At 39.0% G+C, this 26,145-nt stretch overlaps 1 protein-coding gene across 5 annotated transcripts in view; it reads left to right on the forward strand.

Annotated features, from left to right (window-relative positions):
* EML4 (EMAP like 4) overlaps positions 1-26,145 on the forward strand; it is a 232,190-nt gene that overhangs the window by 94,764 nt on the left and 111,281 nt on the right. For 3 of the 5 annotated variants that reach the window (XM_019483245.2, XM_019483246.2, XM_019483247.2), the window contains exon 1: positions 1,006-1,342. The exons of 1 other annotated variant lie outside the window; for it this stretch is intronic. In XM_019483245.2, coding sequence (XP_019338790.1) covers positions 1,276-1,342 — 67 coding nt within the window. In that variant the 5' untranslated portion in view covers positions 1,006-1,275. Of the gene's footprint in view, positions 1-1,004; positions 1,343-26,145 lie in introns of those variants that run through there. One more of the 5 variants, XM_019483248.2, reaches the window with a different exon arrangement.

A 26,145-nucleotide genomic window follows, 5' to 3' on the forward strand; every position in this document is an offset into this window, starting at 1 on the left:
ATGAAACAAAATATATGCAATATGTAATCACCAATTGCTTTGTTTTGACATTTATCGTACAGTATTCATTCTGCCAGTTGGCTTCAGGCACGGCTACCAAAAGAATGAACACATGTTGCATTCATTAGTTCTCATCTGGCTCAGCTTCGGTTTGCAGACAGACAAAAGCATGGTCATATTAAAGAGAATGTAATGCATTTTGTAATATGAGTTCTCTCACAGCTATTGGAATGATAGCCTTGCGAAAGCTGCTAGTTTTAAAGGAGGATATTTTATTTCTTCAGCTTAGTAAAGCAGTGAATACAAGTATATTGCTGGTGATTGCATTATCTTTTCATTTTTAGAGAAGTGATATGAAAATACTAGTATTGCCTTGGAAGAAAAACTGCTGTGTGCTTTTAATTTTCACACGTTGTTTGATGGCAGTGAGCTTTTTAGCTTTTGTAATACAATGCAAGTGCACTTTGGAATAGCATGAGTTCTCTCATTCATGGTTCCTTTCCTTTTAATTACCTTTAATATAGGAAGTGCTCTCAGTTGTTTCTTCTTAATTGCATTATTTATTTATGTCTAGGTCTATGAAGACTCTGTTCTTGCTTTTAAATTCAGTTATAACTAAGCTGAAAAAATGTGGCATAGCATTTGGTGAAGACAAACCATAATATGGCTTGATCGGAATACCAGAGACAGGTTTCCAAGCTAAGTGGCCAGTTCTGTTGTTGGTTCAATTGTAATGGAGGCAGAACTTGGACCCTAACTGATTAAAAAAACAATGGCCTTTTTTCCTTATTTTCAAAACTTGTTGGTAAGAGTTCTTGGATTGTCTTCCACCAAAAATGTACAACACAATTGAGATCTTTATTTGTTAGCTTGTGCACTGTGACAAATTCTTGTAGTGCATGTGTAAGTAAGTGCCTTTATTAGTATATTTCTGACGTCTGATATTTAGCCACTCCCTAAAACAGCTTCAGATTTTTGTCTGGTCTGTATCCCACCCCCTCTCTTTCTCACTCATGCTCTCAAAAGCAGAAGCTTTCCTCTCTCTCTGACGGCAAAGAGAGGCAGAAGAAGGGGAGTTATCTTAAGGAGGTTTTTTTTATTTGTGCCAGCACAGAAGTGCTTTGTGGTGGGCCATCTGGACTGGGAGGATTTCCTCAGAATTCGAAGTATGCCGTCAGATTCAGAGAGCTGGGATTTGCTCTGAAACTGTCTGGGAAGGCAGCAGGAAACGCAGTCAGAACTGGTTTTATAGTACTTGTAACGTAGGTGACAAGAATGGAAGACAGCTTGCCTTGTCTTGCTTCAGTTTGTGATTCCTCAGCACTTATGAACTTCTGCACTGGTAAAGTATATCTGTCTTCTTTACTTCAACTGGCAGTGCAGCCTCTCAAAGTTCCTACGAGCCATGAAAAAAGAAATCTTGTGGGCTGCTAAAAGTGAAATGCAGCTCCTTCTCTCTGCCAATAACTCAGGCTACACCAAAAAAATAAAAAAGCAAATAGCAGTGTCTGTATATATCTGTATAATTCAGTATCTTTTCTCCCTTATTACACAAGGTGTGCTATGCAGAGATCAGGATAGTTCATAATAATGTAATATACAGAAACAAAAAGTAGTGGCCTTAAGAAAGAAAGCAGAAAAGGTTTGGTTTTTTTTTCCCCCTTCCATATACTTGGGGTATAAAATAATAGGGAACAATTTTAAATGTTAGAAAAACTACTTTGGGTATCATGACTGTTGTAATGTGGATACTTCCCTCTTCTCTCCCTCCCTTTCCTCCCCCCCTCCCTGCCTCCTTGGAAAATGAGCATAAAATATATCACATAATAGATTTTGCTTCTAATTGGCGAAATACTCCAATATATGAGATCTGTACAACTAAAAAATGCTCTGCTGTGACTAGTCTTTTATGTCAATTTGAGTATTGTATTAAAAAACTTAAGCAAGCCTGTGCAAAATTTTTGATTGTATATGGGCCCTTGATGCTGTAGAGTGTCATTCACAATAAGCAGATAAAATAACCATACATGCTGCAACTTCAGTATGTGCAATACTGTTTTTTCTGCATGGCATGTATATTTCCCCTACAAAATTAACCGTCTCTTTCATTTGTCCTTTTTGTTGCAACCCTAGAAACAGCAGCAAAATCTTTCAGCACAGATTTCCTTTGTTTAAACAGTTATTTTCAAACCAATCTCTTAGTGCAAGAAAAAAAATAATTGCAAGATTCTTTTTGTATCGTTTTGCATCATACAAAACTTTGAGATCTTTACATGCTGACAGAAGATCACTATGTCAAATTATAGAGGGGAGAGGTGTTGCTGCATACTCAAGAAATCCAGTATCTTCTCAAATCACGCAGAAGCCTCACTGAATAGAAATTCTTTGTTCACTGATTCATCCAGGGCAATTTTGATATGGATACGATCGCCTATATACAAAATTACCTACTACATTATTACTAGCTTTAACATAAGAATTAACAGGAAAAGCTTAATACTGTATTTTAACTTTCTTGACATGTCACAAAAGTAACAGTCAATGCTCAGAGTTATTTATTTTTAAGCACAGTTAATTGGTAGAAAAATCACAGTGCTCCAATGTAAGTTCCTAAACTGGGCAATGTGTACTGCACTTTATCTGCTGCAGAATTCAAAGCATTTGCCCTCTTACTCAGCATATAGTATTAGGATGTTGCAATCACAGGGGGTGAATTGGACATAAAAATACTAATGCTTCACATAATCTCTTGCCGGTTTGCACTATGTGTTACAGTAGAACAGTAAAAACAAAGCTAACATGTAACTTTGAGTACCTTTAGAACAAAAATCAAAACACTAAACTGTAAGGAGGTAGTGAGATTTTGCCACCCCTTTTTGTGTTGGGTAGCCTTGTGCAGCAGATATTGGTAGTCCCATTGCCTTTAATTATCCTTTGCAAATACTGTTTTTACAATTCTCCAGAAATCAAACACAAACTCTGATTGGCAATTTTTAATGGTATACATGGAATTTTAATACTAAATGTAAGATGGAGACGTAACCTTTAACCTTTCACAAATATTGCCATCATGTTCTAGGACAGTATGCTGGAAATGCATGCTCTCTTTTATTTTCTAACCATAAACATTTTACTTTGAATTGGGAACAGAAGAGAATATTTGTGCCTGTATTCTGATACATTGACTCACACTGTTAAATCTTATGTTTGAGATTAAAGTAAATCTAATTATTTGCAAATTTGTTTTTTGATCATAACATTTTAATAACTAAAACAATTTTTATTCAGTGTTATGCATATAACACGTTTCACTGAGCTCTGTGCAAGTGGTCATTGAACATATTAATTCTGTTTGTTTTGTCAATTTTTGTTCTGCAGAATGTAGTTTCTAACAAGCTGCAGTTACTGCTGCTGCTGCTGCTGCTGCTACTACTGCTACTCCTAAAATGTTTTGGCAGGTTGTCTTCTGATTTGAATCAAGTTTTTCAATCTTAAGAAACAAACTTTATGGAAAAGCATCTATTTTAGAGTTAAATCAGACTTTTGACCCACAACCTAACATTTCCTCTTTCACCTGAATGATTCAGCAACTCTGACATGCTGCTAATAATAAGTAATCAAAATTTTGGATTAAGCTGTGAAAAATACTAGATTGATAACACTAGTTCACTCTCAATTTGTATGAAGGAGGCTAAGGATTTGAATCGATAGAAGAGCTACTTAAATGAGCAATATTTCATGGCCTGGGCACTAATTTGTGTGTGGCAAAATGCCTGCTGATGTCAAGAAACTTATTTCTAGAAGAGCTTTTGCCCATCTTTTTTAACCTCTAATTATTTTTTCTTTTTTGCATTATATTTTTGGCTGGGAAATACAAATGAGAGAGAGGGGGAGAGAGGAGTTTTCTTTACATACTGTGAGGAAAATCTGGCTTTTGTTTCCCTGTGTTATAGTTCAAAAATTCAAGTGAACACTTCCTGAATAAACTAAGAATGGATTTCTTCATCATGAATGATGCTAAAGAGTGGATTACTTGCATTTCTTTTATGGCATGGGATACAATATAAAGTGATGAGAACCGTATTCAATTATGAACAACTTGTGCTAGATGGAAGTAGTGGCAGCTTTTCAACAAATGTTTGGAAGTCTGCCTTTTGTAATTAAGACAATGTTAGTGTTTCTGTAATGAGTTGACTCTTCAGAAAAGTCTTGATTGTAAAACTAAGCCCTGGGCTGAATTTTAATTTGTGTAATTTCAGTCAAGGATTAAGATTTTTGTTCAATGCCACCTAAAAAAATAGAAATTATCTTATATATCTATTAAGTAGCTTATGAACTTTTGGGGGTTTTGTATATTTCAAATTTCACTGCAAATTTTTGGAATGACTTTATGCAAAATTTATGTCACTTACACTAATGGTTGACAGCTAATTGATGTGTCCATCATTAGCTGAAATCTAATGCAGTCAAGGTTACAGTCAAGGTTATTAGAAATGAAAATCCTAGAAAATAGAGTTGAAAGGGACTTCAAGATGTAATCTAATCCACTCTCCTTCCCAAAGGCCAGGTTCGCTATGTCTAAACCGTTCCTGACAGATATTTGTCTAACCCATGCTTAAAACCCACCAGCGATGGAGATACAGCAACCTTCCTACATAATCCATTCTAGGCTAGGTACAGACATTCAAAAAGCCCGAGGCAGAATCAGTCTACGTTATGCACTTTTCTGTAAATGGTATAGTTTAGATCAGTAGCGAATAGAACACACATTCACCCTTGGGTGTGGGGGACAAATTTTCGACTGGGTTCTGCCATTTTTAAACCAGTCTGTTCTGTTATAGGTATAGACCGGTTTTGTGTGCTGAACTTCTGCTCTGTTACAGACTGATTTCTGACCACTTATACCAGTAAAAATGTAATGGCTGTGCTTGGCCCCAGTGCTTAGCTAGCCTTACTCTTGGAAAGGTTTCCCTGATATCCCGCTGACATTTCCCTGCATAAGGGGTCCATTTCTTTAGGATTTGCATAAACATAAGAGAGTGCCGAGGACTTGTAGGTGTCATACGCTTCTCTTCGGTAGCTCCTGATTCCAAGAGAGGTGCTCTTTCCCAGTTCAAGGGTGGAAGGGAAATTTTGCAAATCATCTCTCTCATCTGTGTAGCAGTCAGTCACAGCGAAGCTGTCACAAGACTGAGGAGGAATGTTTGAAACTGATTGTATGGAGAAGAGGATCTGTGAGCCAGTCTCTGCACTCTAGTTCTGATTTTACCCTCTGACCCAGGCATCTTCAGAAAAGACCCACTTTCATAGGTGCTAAGAGTTATTTTTTTTTCCTAAACATTTAGCTGGAGAACAATCTGCCTCTGTATTAGAAGGGAAAGGCATTTCAGTTGAGGTCATTCATTTGTGGCAAATTGCAGCATAAAGCAAGTGTACTGCACAGAGTGAGATATTCTACCCTTGGGAAAGGACAGTCCCACGTTCTGGAATGTCCAGCACTGCATTCTCTTGCTTCCAGAGCCTGGGAATTCTCTTTTCTATTTGAGGGCTGTCTTTCTCTTTCACTTAGAAAACTTATGACAATTATTTTGGCCATCTGCTATGGAATTTTAATATATTTTTGGTTAGGGTATCCAAATTGAAGACAGGATAGTTGCACTCCATTTGTAATATAGCTAGTGCAACAACTGATGTTGTTCTTGATCTTTAAGAAGCTGAAATGTTTTAGAAGGAACCTTTCTTGTCTCAGTATCTATGTCCATACAGGCTTTGGGCAGAGGCAGGATCTGATGAAGACACAGGTGAATCCATCACACTAAGCTGAATGGCAGCTCTAGAATGAGACTCTCATATGGTGACCCAAAGAGGGAGAAACGTCCTTTGCTGATGTAGATTGGGTAAACAGTTTCTAATATGAGAAACAGAATACTTCAACAATGATATTTTCTAATATGAGTATTTTGGGGTTCTGTTTTTTGTTTATTTTTTTAAACTGAGCCCCCCTAGCCAAAATGGATGCACTGCCAAACTTTTACATATATTATTACTACTACTAGAGGGTAGAGTGAAGTGGGGGGTGTTGTTTGTTTTTTTTAAAACCAAACACCTCTTGGAATTGAAAAGCAGTTTTATTAATGAAAATGTCGAATATTTTGCTCTCTCTAATTTAAAAAGTGAAATACGTAATAGGACACTTCTTTAAAAATAGTCTTTTTGACTAGCTTACTCTAAAACTATAGAGACCTTCCTCTGTTAAGCACTGTCCAAAGTAATAAAATAAATGACAGTCTCTGCATTAGCACTCTTGGTCTTAAAGACTGGGGGTAAAACTTGGCACTACTGAAATTGGTGAGAATTTTGCTGATGACTTTAATGAGGTCAGATTTCCAACCAAAAAGTTGCAGCAATCTTTTTACCTTTGTAAATTGCGTTCATTATAATTTTAAAATAGTTTTGCTTGCTTTCTAGGTGTTGCATGTTTTTTAAAATATCTGCCAGAATATTTCAGCTCAATCTAAATTGATCTGGGTACAGAATTAAATGCACCAGTAGTAAAACTGCTTAAGTTGGTATGAGTTTGTTTGGGTTAAGCAGTGTATATCAGCTAGTTTAGAAATATGGATAGCTAAAATTGTGTATTAAATCATTTCAGCCACTTCTGTTCCCATTGTAGGTAGGGACTCGCATTAAACTTACTATCAGAGTGCTATTCATTTCTGATAGCTTCTCCCTTTTCAGGTAACTGATACCAAGGGGCATGTCTTGCCTTATCCAGCTGTGCCCAGAATAACCTAGCATGTGTCAGCATTGCGCAGAACGATGGGGAGAGCTGTGTCAGTGAGATCAAACAAGCAATTGTTTAACCAACTGACATATCAGTGAATATAGGAATTTCACTCATGCGCTGTTTGGTAAAGCTCTTTTGCATATGGCTTTTGTTGTTTTTGCTGTGCTTGTAAGGTCAACAGTAGTTTTTTACTTGCATCTAAGGAAAAAGAAATGTGATATATGACGGCATATTTCTAAATATGTTTGTGTTACTACTCAAGGGCTTTGAAATAATACTGAAGATCTCATAAATTTAGCATATAGGCTAAAGCATTAACGTAGCGCACTTGAAATTTGTTTTTTTAAAAAAAATCAAAATGGGTTTTGAGAAGTTCTGAAGTTTAAACTCCTAGACATTTACTACACTTTTAATGATTAGTGAACTCTACTAATACCAAACTGGAACCTGAAGTGATAATGATGACTGATAATGATAAGGATAATTGCAAAGTCTCAGCTCAAGTCATCTTAATTTTTTAATAGCATAGTATGATGTATGATGATAGTATGATTTTTTTTTAATAGCATAGTATGATATAGTTGGAAAATTACTGCAGCAACACTCACTTTAAAGTATCAAAGGTACAAATGGGCTAAGTAAACTCATTTCAGAGATCACAAACACAAAAAGCTACCGAATGTGAGTATAAATAAAGTACCCAAGAGGCGCGTCTACATGAGACGCTTACTGCGTGTTAGTTTAATAACACTGTGCAGTAGTGTGTCATGGCAAAAACTGTGCCAATACCCCCCTGTGCAGTGTTATTAGGCTAATGAGCAGAAAGCGTCACTAAATAACTGTGCCCTGGCACTACTGCTTAGTAACTCTAGTTAGTGTGCATTCAGTTAGTACTTCATTAAGGAAGTACTAAACTAAATGCTCAGTAATTAGGGTGCATTAATGAACATGTAGACATGCCCAAGGGCAAGTTAATATGTGGATTTTAGTCACAGAAGCATGTACTCACCCCAGCGTAGTGGGGCCTAAGTAACTATTTAAGAACTCTATAATACTTTCACTTCGCTCTAGTTTAAGGGAATATGTGGTGCAAACAAAACTCCTCCACAGAAGCATAACTGGTCAGTACTGTGCCCTGAGCAGTGGCTCTGCATAATAGAAGAGCATCAGCCAGAGGTCTGCTGCTGCAGGGGAGAAAGTCAATGTCACCTCCTTTTTTTTTGTCACTGACATTTGTTGAACAGTCATTTCTTTTCCACTGAAAATTAATTTTTAAGAGGTGACTTCACCTCTCATCCTCCAAGCAGCAAACCTCTGGCCCCTGCTCTTACCCCTGCATTACAGCTGCTTCTCCCTCCCCCTCCCCCCCACCTCCATTTGGCAGCATCTGGGGCTCATGCCCAACTTTTCCATCCATCATTATCCTACTGCTCCTTCACATAGGAGACAGCTTTTTTAGGTGCCAGTTTGACACTAGGGGATGGAATCTCACAGGAACTGAGAACCATCGGAAGCCTTAGCACCTTCAGTTACACATATAAGCTGGCTTCCTTGACTTTGCTTCTCTAACATAAACACAGAGCAGTATGTTCACTGGGAGAAAAACTAACAAACAGAACTCCATAAAAACACCAAGGCACGCACAGTTCTCCCTCTAGGAAGAAAAAAAAACACATGGTCAAAGCCAGTTATTAAGGTGTGACTAAATTTAAACCTAAATTTAGCCTCTTTCCCACAGTCTTGTCTTGCAGTCTACTCTGCTTACAAAAAATGTGACATCTTGAAACTAAGGTTATGACAACGTTTATGTATGTTAAAGTTAACTAATGATTTGTTCTTGTCTTGTCTTTTAGTGTTAAACCTTTTCATGCACTGAAAGTCCTGTCAGTGTTTTCTCAGTAATGTTCTGCAGAGATAGCATATTCATGATCAGTCCCTCTATCAATGCAGACATTTCATCATATATGATGATTAAGAGTGAATATTCCATCCAGCAACTATGATTTCACATAAATATAATTGATCCTGTGATTTAACAGTGTTTTATGGGTAATTGAATAAATAGGTAATTTTGTGATTAGGAATAACTGCTGTCAAAGGCTGTGTAGACACATTCAAATAATCTGGGAGAATTCTCCCAAGTTTGTTCTCCTGGTAGATGTCTGCACACATGGCTCTGGGTAAGTTATTTGAATGCTTATGCTCTGAAAAATAGAGAGCTTGAAGTGCTGACACTGTGCAGCCAGGGAAATGGGATCCCTATGCCCAAAAGCTGCCTTAGTCTGCCTGGTGACAGATGGCAGCAGTACATAAGGCATCCCTGATTGGGTCACCCAGACTGTCCTTGGTCAGCCTGTGTTCCATTCTAAAAGAAAGCATTAGTTAGATACTGAGTAGTTAGGACTTTACAGTTTAAAGGATTGATATAAGACTTCATTGCTTTGAAAACAATATGTAGGTCAGTGTCCTTTAAATCACCACCCTGCCAGAAAGGTTTCTTATCAATATCTCTATCAGTGGGGACACATGGAGAAGATTCTAAATCTCGTGGCTTCTTATTTATCCGATGTCTTATAATAGATGACAGTATTCAAGGAAAATTGGGAAACTGATGAACTATCTTGCCAAAAGATAATAGAATAATGATAGAAATGATCTTGTTAATCTGATGGAAGTAACTGGAGTGGCTGTCCGTTTAGCAGTGTCATAGATTTGCAATTCAGGAATCTTGTTCCATGTTGAAATTACATACTGTTTTTGATAGTTCTGAGTTGTCTTCTTGGAGGAAAATCTTTTTGGAATCCGTTTTTGTTTATTACAATAAACTGTTTAGCAATGAGGGGAAACAAAGGAAATCTAAAAAAAAAGCAGCCTCTTTTCAGTGGTAAGTGGTAGGACCTGAGTTTATACATTGGCATTGCTACCTATTATTTAGCCATAACCAGACTGTATAAGATCCCATTTTCCAGTTTTCAGACATAAATAGGAGGAAAATACCGTACAATACTATAACATTTTATGCACAGAGTTGGTGGTGTTCTGCAGGGATTTCACTTTAAAGTCAGCCAGCTTGTCTAGGTAAGCTACACCAGGAAAGCTATGCTTCAGCTCATGTGAATTTAGCATGGGCTGTCCTGTGCTGTTTTTAAATGTTTATGTGAAACACCTTTTACCTCAACCTAGATATGGCTAGGTACTGCTCCATTAACTACATTCTTTTTAACCATTAAACTGACTTGTGTATGTAAGAGAAAGAACATTTAAAATAGACTATAGCAAATTATAAGGAAATCCTTGTTCTACCAAGTATATTCATGACCACTTCCAATTCCCCTGGTCCTTCATGGGATATTGCCTGTCTTAAAAACCTTATGCCCAGTCCCTGCAGCTAAAGCAGTGAGGAGAGAATGGAGGAAATTTCTGTTTCTTCAGAGGCTCCACACACAGAACAAAAATTATATATGTAAATAATATAGTAAATTAAACTGAATTAAGATGCTGGGTGACATGTTCTACACTTAAGTTTTCAGAGAGACATGAGCTTTCATTAACTACAGCCTACTTCATCGTAGCATCTGACAAAGTAGACTGTAGACTGGAAGCTCAGGCCTTTCTGAATGACTTAGTTTGTAAACTATTCTATAAAGTGCCACCCTGCCTTTCCTTCTACCTAAATTCAGACTAACATGGCTCTGGCTACCTCTCATAAATCAGGTATGTAGGCCATGCTGTTTTGCATGCATATTCCATGCGCACGCACACACACTTATATTTTTGGTCTTGTAAATAAATTATTGCAGAAACCTGCTCCTGCCTTAATCAGTCAAACATCTCCTGGGAAAACTAATTCTACCTCCTTTTTACCAAGGAAGGGTTGGGTCAAGTGTCAAAGCAAGTGGATGGAATTAGATTCTGTCATGTATTCTGCACTGCTATAAGGCTTTCCTTATAGTAGGATTTTTACAAAATAAGGTGTCTTTTCTTGTCACCTTGGAGTCCAAGTGAAGAAAAGGCATAGACTGCCTTTAGTAGGCAAAATTTCTAATTTTCAGTATTAATCAAGGCTTCTTTTCACTTGTGCTGTGACTCAGATGAAAGGTTGTTAGCTGCGTGACTTTTTCACTAAAATTCTCAATTGTAATTGCAGAGGAAATAAACGTCCTAAGGAAGTATTAGGGGCATAATATATAACATTATAAATATATAATTTCTTGCTCCACAGGAAATTATTCCATCTATGCATTTATGAATGAAATGTATCCAATTTAATTTTAGATTGCTCAGTGTTATTACCCCTTTCCCTCTTCTCCAGTTTTTGTAATTCTAACTTGAGGTTGCATGGAATTTTTTTCTTTAAGTTATATTGCTAGTTGGAGACTACAGCTTCTGCAATTTTAGCTGTCCAGATTTTTTTGTTTGTTTCACAATCTGTCATTTCTTTAATTAAGCATGTGGTTGTTTTTTTTCCCCCAGAGTAGCTATTAATATTAACTTTACTTCATGTGTTTTGTCTGAGGATTAATTGGTTAACATCAGTCTAATTTAATATGCTTCAAACAGTGCGCTACAAAATGGTCAGCATGATTAGTACTGCAGAAAATCTCCTGTCAAACAGTAGCAGCTGCAGCAAAGGTGTGAACTTTACTTTCCGCCCACACCGTGTTTACTTTGAGGTGCTAATTTCAAAGTTTCACTGTAGTTATTTCGCGACTAACCTGATTAAGCAATAGCAGCCCCAGAAACAAAAACTGTTACATTTGCATTAGCTTGATATTCCATTTTCCTTTTCCAGAATGGTCATGGGCTTACCTGTTCTGCAAAGCAGGATTTTCCTGTCACGCTGTGGAGGCTGGATACAGATAGGGCATTTCTTGGTTGTTTATCCTCAGATTTTTTTCCTTTATTTCCCAATGCTACCGCCTCTGTAGTGTCTGATTAGATCTCTTCTTTAATGCTGTTGCAAGTTGTTTTAAGTATTTACCAGGCAAAATAGTTATGTGAGAAGAGAGACAATGTGCAGGATCTTTCTAAGACTAACGTCTATGTGAGACTTCTATCTATACTGGGCAAAAGATTTCTTAGTTCTTTTGTATACTAGGGAACTTTGCTAGTTGCTAGTTTGGTTCTAATGCTATAGACCAGGGTTTAGTAATGTATGGCTCGTAGACCAGATCTAGCCTGTGGAGACATTTGATTCAGACCATGGATGTGGGGCTTTGGTACCAGTTGCTATCCTCTGCTGTTGCAGAAAAAAAAAGCACTGGCTGTGAGCGTTCTCCCCATGCTGCCTTAAGGAAAAACTGTGGCGGAGGCTGGGTCCTAGCATGTGCATGCACATCTACCTCTCTCCTACCATCCCCACCCCACTCCCCCAGCCCCGCAGCCTAAAAAGGTTGATGGTAGCTGGTACAGATAGCACTTCAACAGTGGTGCTGTAAACAAATGCTAGAAATGGTAGACCTGAACTAGCGTTAATAGTAGGATTTTTTTAAATATAAAAATCCAAAACTGTTTTATGGAAATATTAAATGTGTGGAATGTATTTGGACATCCCAAAAATAATGTTTGTGATGCCTTATCTTGTAGCACATTTGGAACCCTGTCCATCCATACTAAGCACCTGTTCAGACCTGTCCTTGCCCAGCCCAGTCTGTCCCCTGCCTCCAGCCACTGCTCAGGAGGAGAAAGGCAGGACGTGTTGGCATGGTGGTGCCTGCTTCGGACCTCCTGCCTCTTGCTGTCATACAGCAGCAACGCTGCCTTCCTGCCTATCTGCCTGCAACAGTGTCTCTATCTTTGGGGGAGGGGAGAGGAGGGGAAGGGAATGTGGGTGCCAAAACACAAATTGGCCCAGGATGCCATTTTTCCTAAGGACAGCCCTGCACATTTGGTAGTGGTTTTATGAGTAACAATAGTATCGGTTAATTGAAATCCCTGGTACAAAGTCATTCACATTTGTTTGAATATTTCAGAGTTTGTACAGAAAGTTTATACATGTTCAACCTTTTTTCCCCTTTACACCATGTGTCAGTGCGTATATTGCCTGCTTTGTTTGGCAATACACCATATCTCCAGGCCTTCAGCAGTGGTGCTGGCTTCTTTGGCACATGACTTCCAGGAAAGTGAGAATATATTCTTATGACCGTGGTTTTTAAACATGTTGGGGCACCTTTGCCCCAACATCGAAAACTGTTAATGTGAGATTGCACTAAGCTGTTGAAGGACCATTGAGACTGGCAGCAATTTCCTCCAGCCAATGTCCCTACAATGGATTCCTCATTTTGTATAGAATTGTCCCCAAAAAGTTCAGTATAACAACTTCTTCAGTTCTTAAAAGCCATTATGGAGAACAGCATACTTCTGCAGTAAAATCCTGACCGATTTAGATGGGACAAGATTTTGTAAACACAGAAACTGAAAACTATTCTCTGATACAGTAAATGCTGCTAGCAACCATTAACATTGTTGTGCTAACCATACAATGCTGACATCTGCCACAAGAACTATTATCTGAAATAGCTTTTTAAGAATCATCTTGGAAATCAACAGTTTTTTGAACTGTTGGATGTTTTCAACTGATTTATGTAGCACTAAAGAAATTTTTAGGAGCTGTTTTCAGGATTATACTCTGATAGACCGCACAATAACTTGACTTGGCATGTAACTAAGCAAGCATAAATATGCTCATTGCTGTGTTAGAAAAATGTGACTTTAAGGAGGTACTCCAGAAAGAATGAATGCATAACTCTGAATATTTGACTTTTAGCTCTTTTAATGCATAAATATCAAAGTAGTTTCTGAAAAGCGGGAAGTGGTATTGTCCCCATTTTACAGATGAGGAAGAGAAGTCACAGGCTGGTGAAATTATTTATGTAAGGTTATTCAGCTGATCAGTAGAAAAGAGAAAAATCTACTGAACTGGGCTGCATTAAGAACTGATAATGCAGAAGTAACTATAAGGTTAGCGAATCTAAGTTGAGAGACAAGAGTAAATAGCAGCCAGTGTTGGAAAGCTGTCCTAACACTACCTCATTTTGACAGATACTGTCTATAACTCGGTTCCAAAAACTGGAGAACTATCCCAGGGTTGCCCAACTGGCAGCCCATAGGCTACATGCAGCCTGCAAAGGATTAATTTGCGGCCCTTAGGCTTCTACCTAGCTGCTTTATTGGTTCAGCTGCCACTGCAGCCAGGGTCTATAGGTTCCCTCTCCCTCCCTTAGCTTTTGCTTCCTGCTTCCACCCCAGGGGGTGGGGCAGCACAGCGTAGGGGAGTCTCTGTGGCAGTGCAGTGAAGAGAGCTGAGGTGGGGCCACCCATGCACTGAAGAGGTGACCTGTGAACTCACATCTTGCAGTAGTGCAGCCCTAAGGGTGTGCAGCCCTTGTTGGTGTGGTCTATCATGCAGCCCCCAGCCATGTGGAAGTTGGACAGCCCTGAATTATCCCATATATACTCTATGTAAAATATGCAGACAAATTGGGAATGGTATGAAATAAATAAAAGAACAAGCTGTTCTGGTTTATACGATTCCATTTAATGACTTCAATATTTTTCTGTTTTGCCTTTGAAATCATATCCCCCAAATTGATCGGGAAATAGCAAGTTTAGAGAGCTAAAAACACAGCATTACGTCTGGGCAAAAATATACTTGCTAGAGACCACACCACAAAAAAAATTTGGTTCAGTTTGTTGTCAGAATAAACAAGAATTATTTAAGAAAGACGCCACAGGGTTTCAATAACTCTTGATTAAAAATGCTAGCTTTATTGCTAAGCTAAGATGTCTTGCAACAGGAAAAAAGCATTGCAGTGATAGGAAATGCCAGCTTTTCTCCCAGTTATGGTTTACATTAAGATTTAATTTGTATATTTTGGGAATCTGCTTTGAAACATAAGTTGTTGAACGTTTGCCTTGGAAAATTTGCAGTAACCTAAATGTGGCAAATAATGCAATAAATACACAAAGGTGCTCTAAGAATTGGCAGTTAGTATTGTCTATACTGGCACTTGAAATTCTAAGAAAGAAACCCTTGCCTGAAGTAGTACTTATGCTCTCCAGTCCTTTGCCCCTTTTATTATTCATTTTTGCACTGACCTCCTCTCACAGCTGAGCATTTTATCTCCTTATGCCCAACCACCCATAGATGTGAATTAGCAAAATACCCAACAAAGGCTTGATCTTTTTAGTTGTCCGTTCATCTAACTATAAATTCTGTGGGAGTTAAACAGGCAGTGTTTTTAGGATCAAGACCCATATACTTTACTTGAACCTGAACATCAGTATTAGTGTTGGCAGTATGACTATAAATACAGCTACAATGAATAACAGTGCCTGTCACAAGAAGAGGAAGCAAACCATGCAAGACTGTCTTTTTGGAATAGTGAGTTCTGTGTCTGTGCAGGGGGTTGTACTAAATTAATTTTTTTCCAACTTTATGGTTCTATAATAATTATAAATGTATGTATTAGATATTTTTAAAAAGGGTTTAGTTAATTAGAAGTTAGGAAATGGCAGAATTAAGGTTCTTTGTGCACCTTTTATATGGCCCCCTTGGGCACGTCCACACATGCAAGCACGTGCGTTTGCAGCAGCTCACATAGAAGTGGTGCAAATTGGAGCCGAGGCTTTTTGCCTCAGCACATATACTCGGACATGCACTTTGTTGTGGAGCAAATTGTGCCACTTGGGGCAAAATAACCCTGCCTGGCTCCTCCTGGATCTGCAGCCAGATGGAGCTAGAGCCTGGGGACAGTGCTTGTGTTGTCCCCAGCAGTATAAAAAGCTGCCCTGTCCCGGCCCCCCTGGCAAGTAGCTTAGAACTTCTTGGTCTCAGGAGCTTCTGGGGCCCAGTGAATTGGTACCTGGGGACACTACCCCTTGTGCCAGCTGGACTGCTGCAGCAGTATCCCAGATCCTTTTTTAAAAATACCCCAAAATCCACGTTCTTCCACAATTAAAACAAAAGCACGTGCTCTCTCGCTCTCTCTCTCTCTCTCTCTCTCTCTCTCTCTCTCTCTCTCTCACACACACACACACACACACACACACACACACACACACACACACACACACACACACACACACACACACACAAAATTGGGAATGCTTTATAGGTGTATTTACAATGTTAAAACAATTTGGAAGCCTACCAGTATCTGTGTCATCATGAAAAAATAAATTCCAAATACCTATATGTGTTGATCTGTGTTTATGGTTTTCTTTGCACATGATGGATGTGTGATGGGATGTGGTGTTGGCAGGAAGGGAATGGGAAGAGGGGGGGGGAAGGCAGGTGGGTGTGTGTGTGGAGGGATGTGGATGGGTGTGTGGATAGGTGTGGGGCAATTGCTGAGGGTACTGTGGGTGTGGGGGACCTTGTGGGGGGCTGCTTAGGAGGGGTGGGTCCCCTGGCCCCCACAGGGTGTAGCCCTCCTACACAGCACATGGACAGCTCCCCCCCTGCAGGACCCCAGCTCCCCTCTGAATGGCCACAACCCCTTTCCCCCACATGGCTTCAGCTCCACCTGGAGGGCCACAGGGCCCATAACTTACCTTCTGCAGCAGCAGCCCGAGTCGGGCTCTCTGAGCCCGCTGCTGGCAGCTACCAGCTCTTGGGGACAGTGTGCCATGCTCAGCCAGGTCCTGCCAGCCCTGGGGCTGCTCGTGCTGCCTGGCTGGGCTGGTCCCATGGCAGCAGGACCCAGCGCAGTGAGTGGGAACAGCATGCTGAGCCCAGCCGGGTCCTGCCGGCTCTGGACCCACTCTGCTGACCAGCCGGGCTGGTACCGCAGTGGCAGGACCCATTGTGGCACACAGGGACAGTGCACTGAGCCCAGCTGGGTGCTGCCAGCTCTGGGGTCACTCGTACTGCCCGGCCAGGCCTGCAAAGCTAGACTAGCAAGCCACACCAGGCTGGACCAGGTCCTGCTGTGCACCACCAGCTTCACCACAGCTGCTCTTGACATCCCCCACCACTCCCCATAGCCCCCAACAACCCCCTCCACTCCCAACACCCCCCTGACATCCCCCTGCCACTCCTCACACCCCCCCGCCCCATGTCCCTAACTTACTTTTGGCAGCAGGAGCACCACAGAGATGCTCTGGCCAAAAAACAGAGCATCTCTCCTGGAGGACTGACTCCCTGCTGGCTCCAGGCACGGTCTGGGACCGTGCCTTGCTCTGCTGTTCTGCGCACCATTTTTTTTTTTTACCCCAGGAATCTGATTTTTTCCCCGTGCTGCAAACTTGCAGCACAGGGAACATTTTTTTGTTCCTGCACATGCCTCTTGACCCATCTCAAATGGGTTTGAGATGGGGCAAGAGGCAAGTGTGTGCTCATCTGGATGCGCCCCTTGTGTGTATGCATTGTGATCGTCTGCATGGTACAGTGTTATTTTTTCCCAGGACCCCTCCCTCACTCAATGCTGAGGGTGAATGGTCCTCACTTAATGTGTAACTGTTTAATATTTTACTTGAACCTTGTGATTCAGTGTGTGGCCTGGTGCCTTATTTACTGCAAGCTATTTGGACCCTGCACAGAAGAAAAATTATATTAATTTTCTCATGGGCTTTCCTACAGCACATATTACCATAGACCCTGAGTTCTTCCTGGAAAGATTAATTAATGTCAGTGATCTTTGTGAGATGATGAATGTTGTTACATCCATTTGCTAAATTGAAAGCTGAGGAATAATATGAGGATTTGGATAAAATAGGTATCTAATAATTTTTTCCATACTAAATTCAGTTATGTAAATCAGTGTTGGCATGTACAAGTATTCTTTTCTTTAATATGGGCATCAGACAACCAATAGAGTTACTGGGGCTTTGTATAAACTGGGAAGTAATTTTGGCTAAACAGAAATAGTAAAATGATGTTTGAATCATAGTGATATATTTTTAGATTAATCTAATGCCAACACATTTATAAGTGCAGGTTTACTGAACTGTTATGATAAACGTATAACTACAAATTGCAGGAATATGAAATTAAAGGATTGCTTTTTAAAGATGTTTCTTGCACTACTCAGTCCCATCTGGCCCTCCCACTTTTTTTTATTATACATAAGCAAGGTAAAGAGCTGCAGATCAGTACAGAAGTTTCTAATGTTATTAAGTTTGAGATTTTTGTTTAACTTTTGGGGGGAAGCAAATTGTTGATGTTAATGTTATTAATAATAAACAATTAGAAATCTAAACCTTAAGTGCTTTCTACATAGCAACATAGAGTGATTACTTTCTGTGTAACATAATCTTGTGTTTTAGTTTATTAAAATCAGAAGTAGTTAAGAAACTACAGACTAAATTTTGGGCAGTAATTATTTTGTTGTTTTTTAAAAAAAGCTTGGACTATCCAGTCTACAATCTATAATTAACATTTTTAAACCTAAATCACTCACCTATACTCCCAAATCTATTTTAGGCCAGTTTTCAAGTGTCCAATCTGCCTTTGAGTGGCAGAGCACACACAAGTCCTGTTTGAATCAGTAGATGAAAATGGTGTTCAGCAGCTTGAAATTCAGGCCTTATTTACTGAAGTCTCTAAAAATGGACTTAGAAGCTTAATTTTAGTCGGGTATCTTTGTATTGGGGTATATTTAGATCTATGCTTGTGTTCATGTTTTAGATAATAGCAGTTTACTCTGTCAAATTATATTTAAAAAAAAAATATTGTGAATATATATATTTGTTTTTAAATTGGCTTAGAATTTATAAAATGGGGTTGTCTTGACAGCATTAGAGGCAGAGGTCCTATACAGCAGCATTAAAGGCAGAGGTCATATACAGCAGCTGTGCAGACCTTTCATAGCCTTGACCTTGTGGACCCCTTTTATGGAGGAGGTGGTGATTCACTTTCCATACCCGTACAGTCTCTTGAGAGATGTCCACAAACATTTGTGTGATACTGCAGTTTGTGTACCAGTGCAGTAGAAGGTGCCTAGACAGTGGCTTATTTTAAGTTGGCCACCATATAACCATCCAATTATAAAGATACTTGGTCACCATTTTATTTACACTGCTGACCTTCAGGTATTTAAGAAATATCTAACCTGGTTTGTTGTCTAAATAGCATATACTTCACACATGCTACAAAAATCCTTATGAAAATTTGTCCAGACCTGTAAATATCCTGCCATTCCTTTTTAACTTCCAAAAGCCCTTAGTAAGTTCAGTTCATATCTGATTGTGTGTGTGTGTGTGTGTGTGTGTGTGTGTGTGTGTGTGTGTACACATGCATACACACAGTCATAGGTAATTTTATCATATAGATACTAAAGAGAAACTGGCATGGGCATTTTGGGCTTATAGCAGGTATTCTTCTTTTGGCACTTAACCTGCATTTTTAAGGGCCTTATCCTGCAGATAGATCCATGAATGAATCCTGTGAGTCTCATTGGAGTGATACTAATTTTAATAGAAGCTACAGATGCTAGCAGAAAGGAATACATTGTTTTTTATCTTGAATAATGCAACAGAGATGACGATAGAAAAAGATATACGGACTGTTAAATCAGCTACTGAACCAGGAAGACCATTGCGCACTAGTTACTAAGTATGCCTGGATGCTTACTTTCTCTATAGAAAAAGTTAACTAAACATTTGTCTAGTATTAAATACTACCTCAAATTTAATAACCAAGTCAAGCAAATAGGGTATTTGTTATTTCATGAATATTTTCAAAGGTAGGAGAAAGAGTAGAAAGATGGGGGCACTGTTCTAACAACAGGGAAGGACATTTAGGATAGGTGGAGTAATCTGGAGTGAAAAGGTATGGAGTCCTACTTCCATACCGCAGGGGGCATTTATAGCATGCTATAAAGGAGGAAAGTGCTTACCAGGATTGTTTGTATGGGGGGGGAGGGGTTATTTTCACTTCTAGTCTCTCTCCATGTCTGGTTGCTATTTCTAGTAGCAAATAAGTTTTTAACTTGATATGCGTTCAAGTGGATTGACCTTCTATATCCATGTTTGGTTTTAAATCCTAGGTCTTAGTTATATTCCTTATGTGACTTGTACTTTTCAAAGCTTTTGTTGTTTTCATGCATATCTCATTTCCTTCTATGACCAGGTGACCTATCACCTGGACAAGGAAGATGAGATTGATGTCATATATCTTGACTTCAAAAAAGCCTTCGATCTGGTGTCCCATGATCGTCTCTTGGAGAAACTGGCCAATTGTCGCCTTGGGTCCCCCACGATCCACTGGCTGGAAAATTGGCTCCGGGGTCAGACCCAGAGGGTAGTAATTGATGGAAGTCACTCATCGTGGTGTCCTGTGACTAGTGGGGTCCCCCAGGGCTCTGTCCTTGGACCCATACTGTTCAACATCTTCATTAACGATGTGGACACTGGAGTCAGAAGCGGACTGGCCAAGTTCGCCGATGACACCAAACTTTGGGGCAAAGCATCCACGCCAGAAGACAGGCGGGTGATCCAGGCTGACCTGGACAGGCTCAGCAAGTGGGCGGATGAGAATCTGATGGTGTTCAATGCCGATAAATGCAAGGTTCTCCACCTTGGGAAGAAAAACCCGCAGCATCCTTATAGGCTCAGCAGTGCTATGTTGGTTAGCACTATGGAAGAAAGAGACTTGGGGGTCATCATTGACCACAAGATGAACATGAGCCTGCAATGCGATGCTGCGGCTAGTAAAGCGACCAAAACGCTGGCTTGCATCCATAGATGCTTCTCAAGCAAATCCCGGGACGTCATTCTCCCCCTGTACTCGGCCTTAGTGAGGCCGCAGCTGGAGTACTGCGTCCAGTTTTGGGCTCCACAATTCAAAAAGGATGTGGAGAAGCTTGAGAGAGTCCAGAGAAGAGCCACGCGCATGATCAGGGGTCAGGGAAGCAGACCCTACGATGACAGGCTAAGAGCCCTGGGGCTCTTTAGCCTGGAAAAGTGCAGGCTCAGGGGTGATCTGATGGCCACCTACAAGTTTATCAGGGGTGATCACCAGTATCTGGGGGAACGTTTGTTCACCAGAGCGCCCCAAGGGATGACGAGGACGAATGGTCACAAACTACTACAAGATCGTTTCAGGCTGGACATAAGGAAGAATTTCTTTACTGTCCGAGCCCCCAAGGTCTGGAACAGCCTGCCGCCGGAGGTTGTTCAAGCGCCTTCATTGAACACCTTCAAGATGAAACTGGATGCTTATCTTGCTGGGATCCTATGACCCCAGCTGATGTCCTGCCCTTTGGGCGGGGGGCTGGACTCGATGATCTTCCGAGGTCCCTTCCAGCCCTAATGTCTATGAAATCTATGAAATCTATATTGACCTTCAAAGGGGTGTGAGGAAGACATGGGGGTAGAAGTCTATGGAATCTAAAGATAACTCATTTTTCAGAGTTCTCTCTCTCAACTGTTACCAGTTAATAGCTGTTTAACTTTCTCAGTCCATGTAAGCTAGCTTTAATACCAGTGTAGCATAGAAACTGCAAGGAAGTATGTTCCATTTAATGTGGCTGGAAAAACAATTTTGTGAATTATCTTTCTGGAAATATGTTTCTAATAAACCTCAAATAGTCAGATGATTCACTAGTCTTCAGAATAACATGGCAGGTTGTCCAAAAATGGTGGTAGAGGGAGAACTGATTAACTCCCCAACATCCACCCTCATTGTAATGAGAATGGACTGTAGTTGGTACCATGCTTACTTTAATCATAAGCTTGGATCTGCATTTTAGTCCTGAGAATATAGACACTTTCTACGGCATTCCCACAATGATGGGGCTTTGATACTACTGGGAAAATTGTGTGATTGTCTTGGCAGAGGGGGTGTAAAAATATCTGTGGTTTGTGTGGCGTATTGGCTCAAGTACTTCCTTTTCCACCCTGTGTTTTAAATTTCCATGTGCTGGGATTTTTAGAATTTATTTTTCTTAAATGTTGCTTTTCTCTAAAATCAGATCCCTAGTATTGTTCAGACATGATGTACAAAAAATATTTAGCTTAGAAGAATGATAATTGGAAGAATGGGTGCTCTGAAACTACAATAGACCCCCAATTTATGCGATTCTGACTTACGCATGTCTCACATTTACGTGATTTTTTTATTAGGGTCCAGACGGGAAAATGCCCCTCGAGATGCACATCATTCGCATATATATGCGAATGCTCATGAGATTAGTATATATACATATACATATATATGCGAATGCCTCACAAGATTTGCAGGCAGAAACAAGTGAAGCTGTGCTACCGTTGTGGTAGCGGCATCTCAAGATGCATAGGTGAGACGCTAGATGCACCTCCTAAAGGCGATTCTGCTGAGAAAAGGGGGAAAAAAGCTATGACTACGGTATGCCTGGGGTACGCAACCCCTCACTATTCTATTATTTCCTATGGGGAAAGTCCCGACTTAAGCTAATTCGACTTGCATGAAATTCCCCCATAATGCAATACTCGCGTACATCGGGGGTCTACTGTATTGCAATAGGCATGAGATTCTTTGAAATTTATCTAGCCATCCCAAATTACTCTTGAATAGTAGTTAGTTACTAAGAAGATGATTTTTTTAAAAATGCTGTTGCCTTAATGCTTCTGTCTGGCCTATCAGAAATATGTCTGGAGTGTGTGTAATTGATACCTCTTAAGGTCGAAATGGGCAGAGAAGCAGAATTATCCCATGTGCTCTGAGTGATTTCACCAGTCAGGTAAACTTAGAGAATCATAGAGCATTTTGCAGTGTCACTGCCTCTTATTGTACATGTTGTATGAAAACCGTGATTTTTGAATTTCCAGGACTAATGTAAAACAAGTTTAATGAACATTATATTCAAACCATGCCTTCCTCTAAAATGTATAATACAAGAGAAGTAATTCTTTCTTAAAAAGCACATTATAATTTCCCACTGATGTGTGTTATAAGTCATGGTTATTAAGATATTCTTCAGGAGATTTTAACTGTACCTTATCTATTACACCTTAAATGTGTACATAGGTATGTAGGACTGCCTGGATCATAGAGTCTAGCTTCTTACTATTACCGTGTCATAGGATTCTTTTCTCAATCAGTTGTCACCTAGAAAGTAGTTACTTTTTACCTTCTCAGGTGACCACTTTGGTTATATTCACTTTCAGGTAAAAAATAACAGAATTTACATGTTATAGTAACAGTAGCAACATCTGCTAAAAAGCATTGTTTAAAATGCAAATACATGGGACCATCTATGACATTCAAAATAACAAATTGTGACCTCCAGTCCCTGCATCCTGATGCTGTCTCCCTTAAAACAGTCTCATCCTGGAATGGAAAAATAGCATTTGATAATAGAAAACTTGAGGAACTACAAACTATGAAGTCCTGACTTTACTAAAGTCAATAGGAGTTTTGTCATTGCCTTCTACAGTGCCCAGTATTTTATTTGGTAAAAAGTATTTTATATATATTTCTGATGTAGATTTTATACCATTAGTTCTGTCACAACATTGGTTGCACAACTGAAGAAAACAATAGATATTTTGAGCCACTGGAAATATTTACTGAATCATTTTAATGAAATACATGCATTTAAATTAAATGTCAGGAGAGTTACTTTAGTTTATTTGGATAAAGTAAGACTGTATTTGTAAGAAAAATACAGTGGATGATTGGAGACATCTTAAACATTGCTGAACTGTAAGATTTTGTTGCTGCTTCTGTTTCTTTTTAGAAAGCACTGAAATTAATGTCTTTGAATGGACAGTGACCACGTGTTTGATAAAGTAATAGTGCTTGTGACCTTAGGAAACAGTTTATCCCATACCATTTTGTGTTGGGGAGTTCCATCCATTAATTGTCCTAGTACACTGAAAACAGTTCTATCTGGTAACAGATTTACAGTGGAGTCAGCAGTGTTTTGTGGCGGGAGACCCAAGCAGCTCAGTTTGGGTCAGAGTGGACAAATCTGAAGTATAGGCAAGAAATTGGGTGTTTCCATTTACTGAATTTTAGATTATTTTGAGTGTGAAATTCTTAAAGAAATTCACAACCAAATTGCTTAGTATCAAAATCCATGAGGATTAAGAATCTTATTTCCTTGCTTCGTACCAATGTCCTGTGTTTAGATGTACTATAACAGAACACAGCACGTATAAGCAGTTCATTTAAATTCATCAATCGGTTTTGACTATTGCTTCACTTTTATTAAATATCAAAAAGTTAAAACTAATTGGCTTTTGTTTGGGTGACTTCAGAATTTAAAACATGCTTTGGGGAACATGAGTTTTAAAAAATTCTTTAAGGTTAAATTATTTTGTGTGTAACAATAGAATTCTTTTCTCAACAATTTATGTACAGCTTTTGCTAAGTAATAAAATCAAGTGAAATAATTTACATTTATCGGCGAAAGCATACAATAAGACTATACATTCTGCTAATTTAAACAAAATTAAAATATACCATATAATGATAATGCAAAAAGATAGATAAGATAAAGCAGTGTAAAATAGTAGAGTAAAAAAATAAATAAATACAGGAATTTATTTGATTTTTGCCTTTATTCTTTGTGCAGGTAGTGCATATATACCTAGGGAGTGTAGGTCAGGGAGGAAATTATTAGAGAGGACAGGCTGTTTTTTCTTCCTTTACCCAGTATTTAAATTTTTTCAGTAATGGAGAGATCCATCTTTATCTTATTTCTTCAAAGAATGAACAAGACCACAAATAGTGATGTAAGACATCTTTCTTGTTCTTCGCAGAAGAACATATCCTATCTGTTTATGGGGTCTGACACCACCTGATCAGGATGACTGCATATCTTTTTAGAGTGAATCTCAGTCTAGTAATGGCTCCTTACTGTTTGTAGTTTGCAATTCAGGTAGGTCATCAGGCCAAAAGAATGCTTTATTAATCTCAAAATGGGAGATATTTGAGACAATCTTACTGATTGCATATCTAGCTGCATGCTGACACCTTTAATTTTTAAATTTATATCTTGTTTTAAATATAGGGAAAATATTGGGTCAGTAATAGTCAGTATGTTTCCCAAGGTATTTGTCTTGAAAATGTAAATGTTGTGTACCTATCCAAATAAGACCTTACTTAGAAGAAGAGCAGCTTATAAAAGGCACTTTTTAGGGTATCTGATAGGGGTACAAACTTTAATTTTAATTGAGCAATTTAGAGTTGTTAATAGAGCTAAAGTGCTCACATCGGGTTCCTGTACATGTGCAGGGAGGCTGCTCCAACATGCTTTAATTAATTGAGTCTTCAGCCAGTCTCCACATCTCATGTATCAGCATCCCCATGCTTCAAAATAATGGTTGGGGTGCTTTAACTCAAGCTTGTTCGATAAGCTTTAGTTAAAATACCCAAACCGTCATTGTGAAGTGTGGGGACACTGCCTCCCCCCCCACCCCACCCGGAGCATATGTAAAAACTCCCATTAAGCAGCCCATTTCAGATTCCATAAGCACCCCTATTATAGAGTTTGGTAAAGATAAAATCCACCTTCAAAATAAATTAGAATTTTTTTTCCCATTTTGAATGAACTATGGGGTCAGCATACCATAGCTGTGCTCTATACAATAAAATGGACTGTACCTTAAATCTATAGACCTTTAGTGCTATCAGTACCACCCTTCTGCCCATCTTACTATAAAAAGATTGTTTTGTTTTAATGCTTACATTTTTCTGTGTTTATTTCAGCTCAGATTTGTATTAAAATAAATTCCAAGGTATTTAAATTAGGACACCATCTCTATTCTCTTTTTCCATTAAACAAATATTCAGTTCCTCCTTTTGTTCTCCAAAACTAATACTTTAGATTTAGTATTGTTGACTTCCAAACTATCTGAGTCACAGTATTGCTGAAAGTCATGTAATAACCCTTGGAGGCCTGTCTGGGATTGTGACATTAAAGGTGTGTCATCTGCATAAAGTAAGACAGAGACAAAATCATTCAAAATCATGGGTGGATGGAATTGATTCCATTAACATGTTTTAGATCATTCAGAAGTAGATTAAAAAGTAGCAGAGCAAGCAGACATCTTTGTCATGTCCATGCTTTATTTGGGAAACTACTAGACAGAGCTCCACCAATCCCATAACACATGCTAGATGCTGTATTTGAATAGTAAGCAATGATTAATAAGATTGCCTTGTCAAATAATGTTACTGCCAGTTTTTTGCAGGGTGGATAAAAATCAACATTGTTTTAATTGGATTTTTTATTCAATCAGATTTTTTTTATTTAATCATATTTTTGTTAAGGTGCTTTTTAAAAAAGAATCTATATAAAGAGTTTTAATTTAAGGTATGTTAAAGCTCAAAGATATAGAATAGGGATTATAATTTGTAATTATATACTACTGAGACAATATATTTTTGTAAACTTTTTAGAAAAGTTTTTTAAATAGGTCACAGCAGG

The sequence above is a fragment of the Alligator mississippiensis genome, chromosome 1 (genome assembly GCF_030867095.1).
Source record: "Alligator mississippiensis isolate rAllMis1 chromosome 1, rAllMis1, whole genome shotgun sequence".
Taxonomy (NCBI): Eukaryota; Metazoa; Chordata; order Crocodylia; family Alligatoridae; genus Alligator; species Alligator mississippiensis.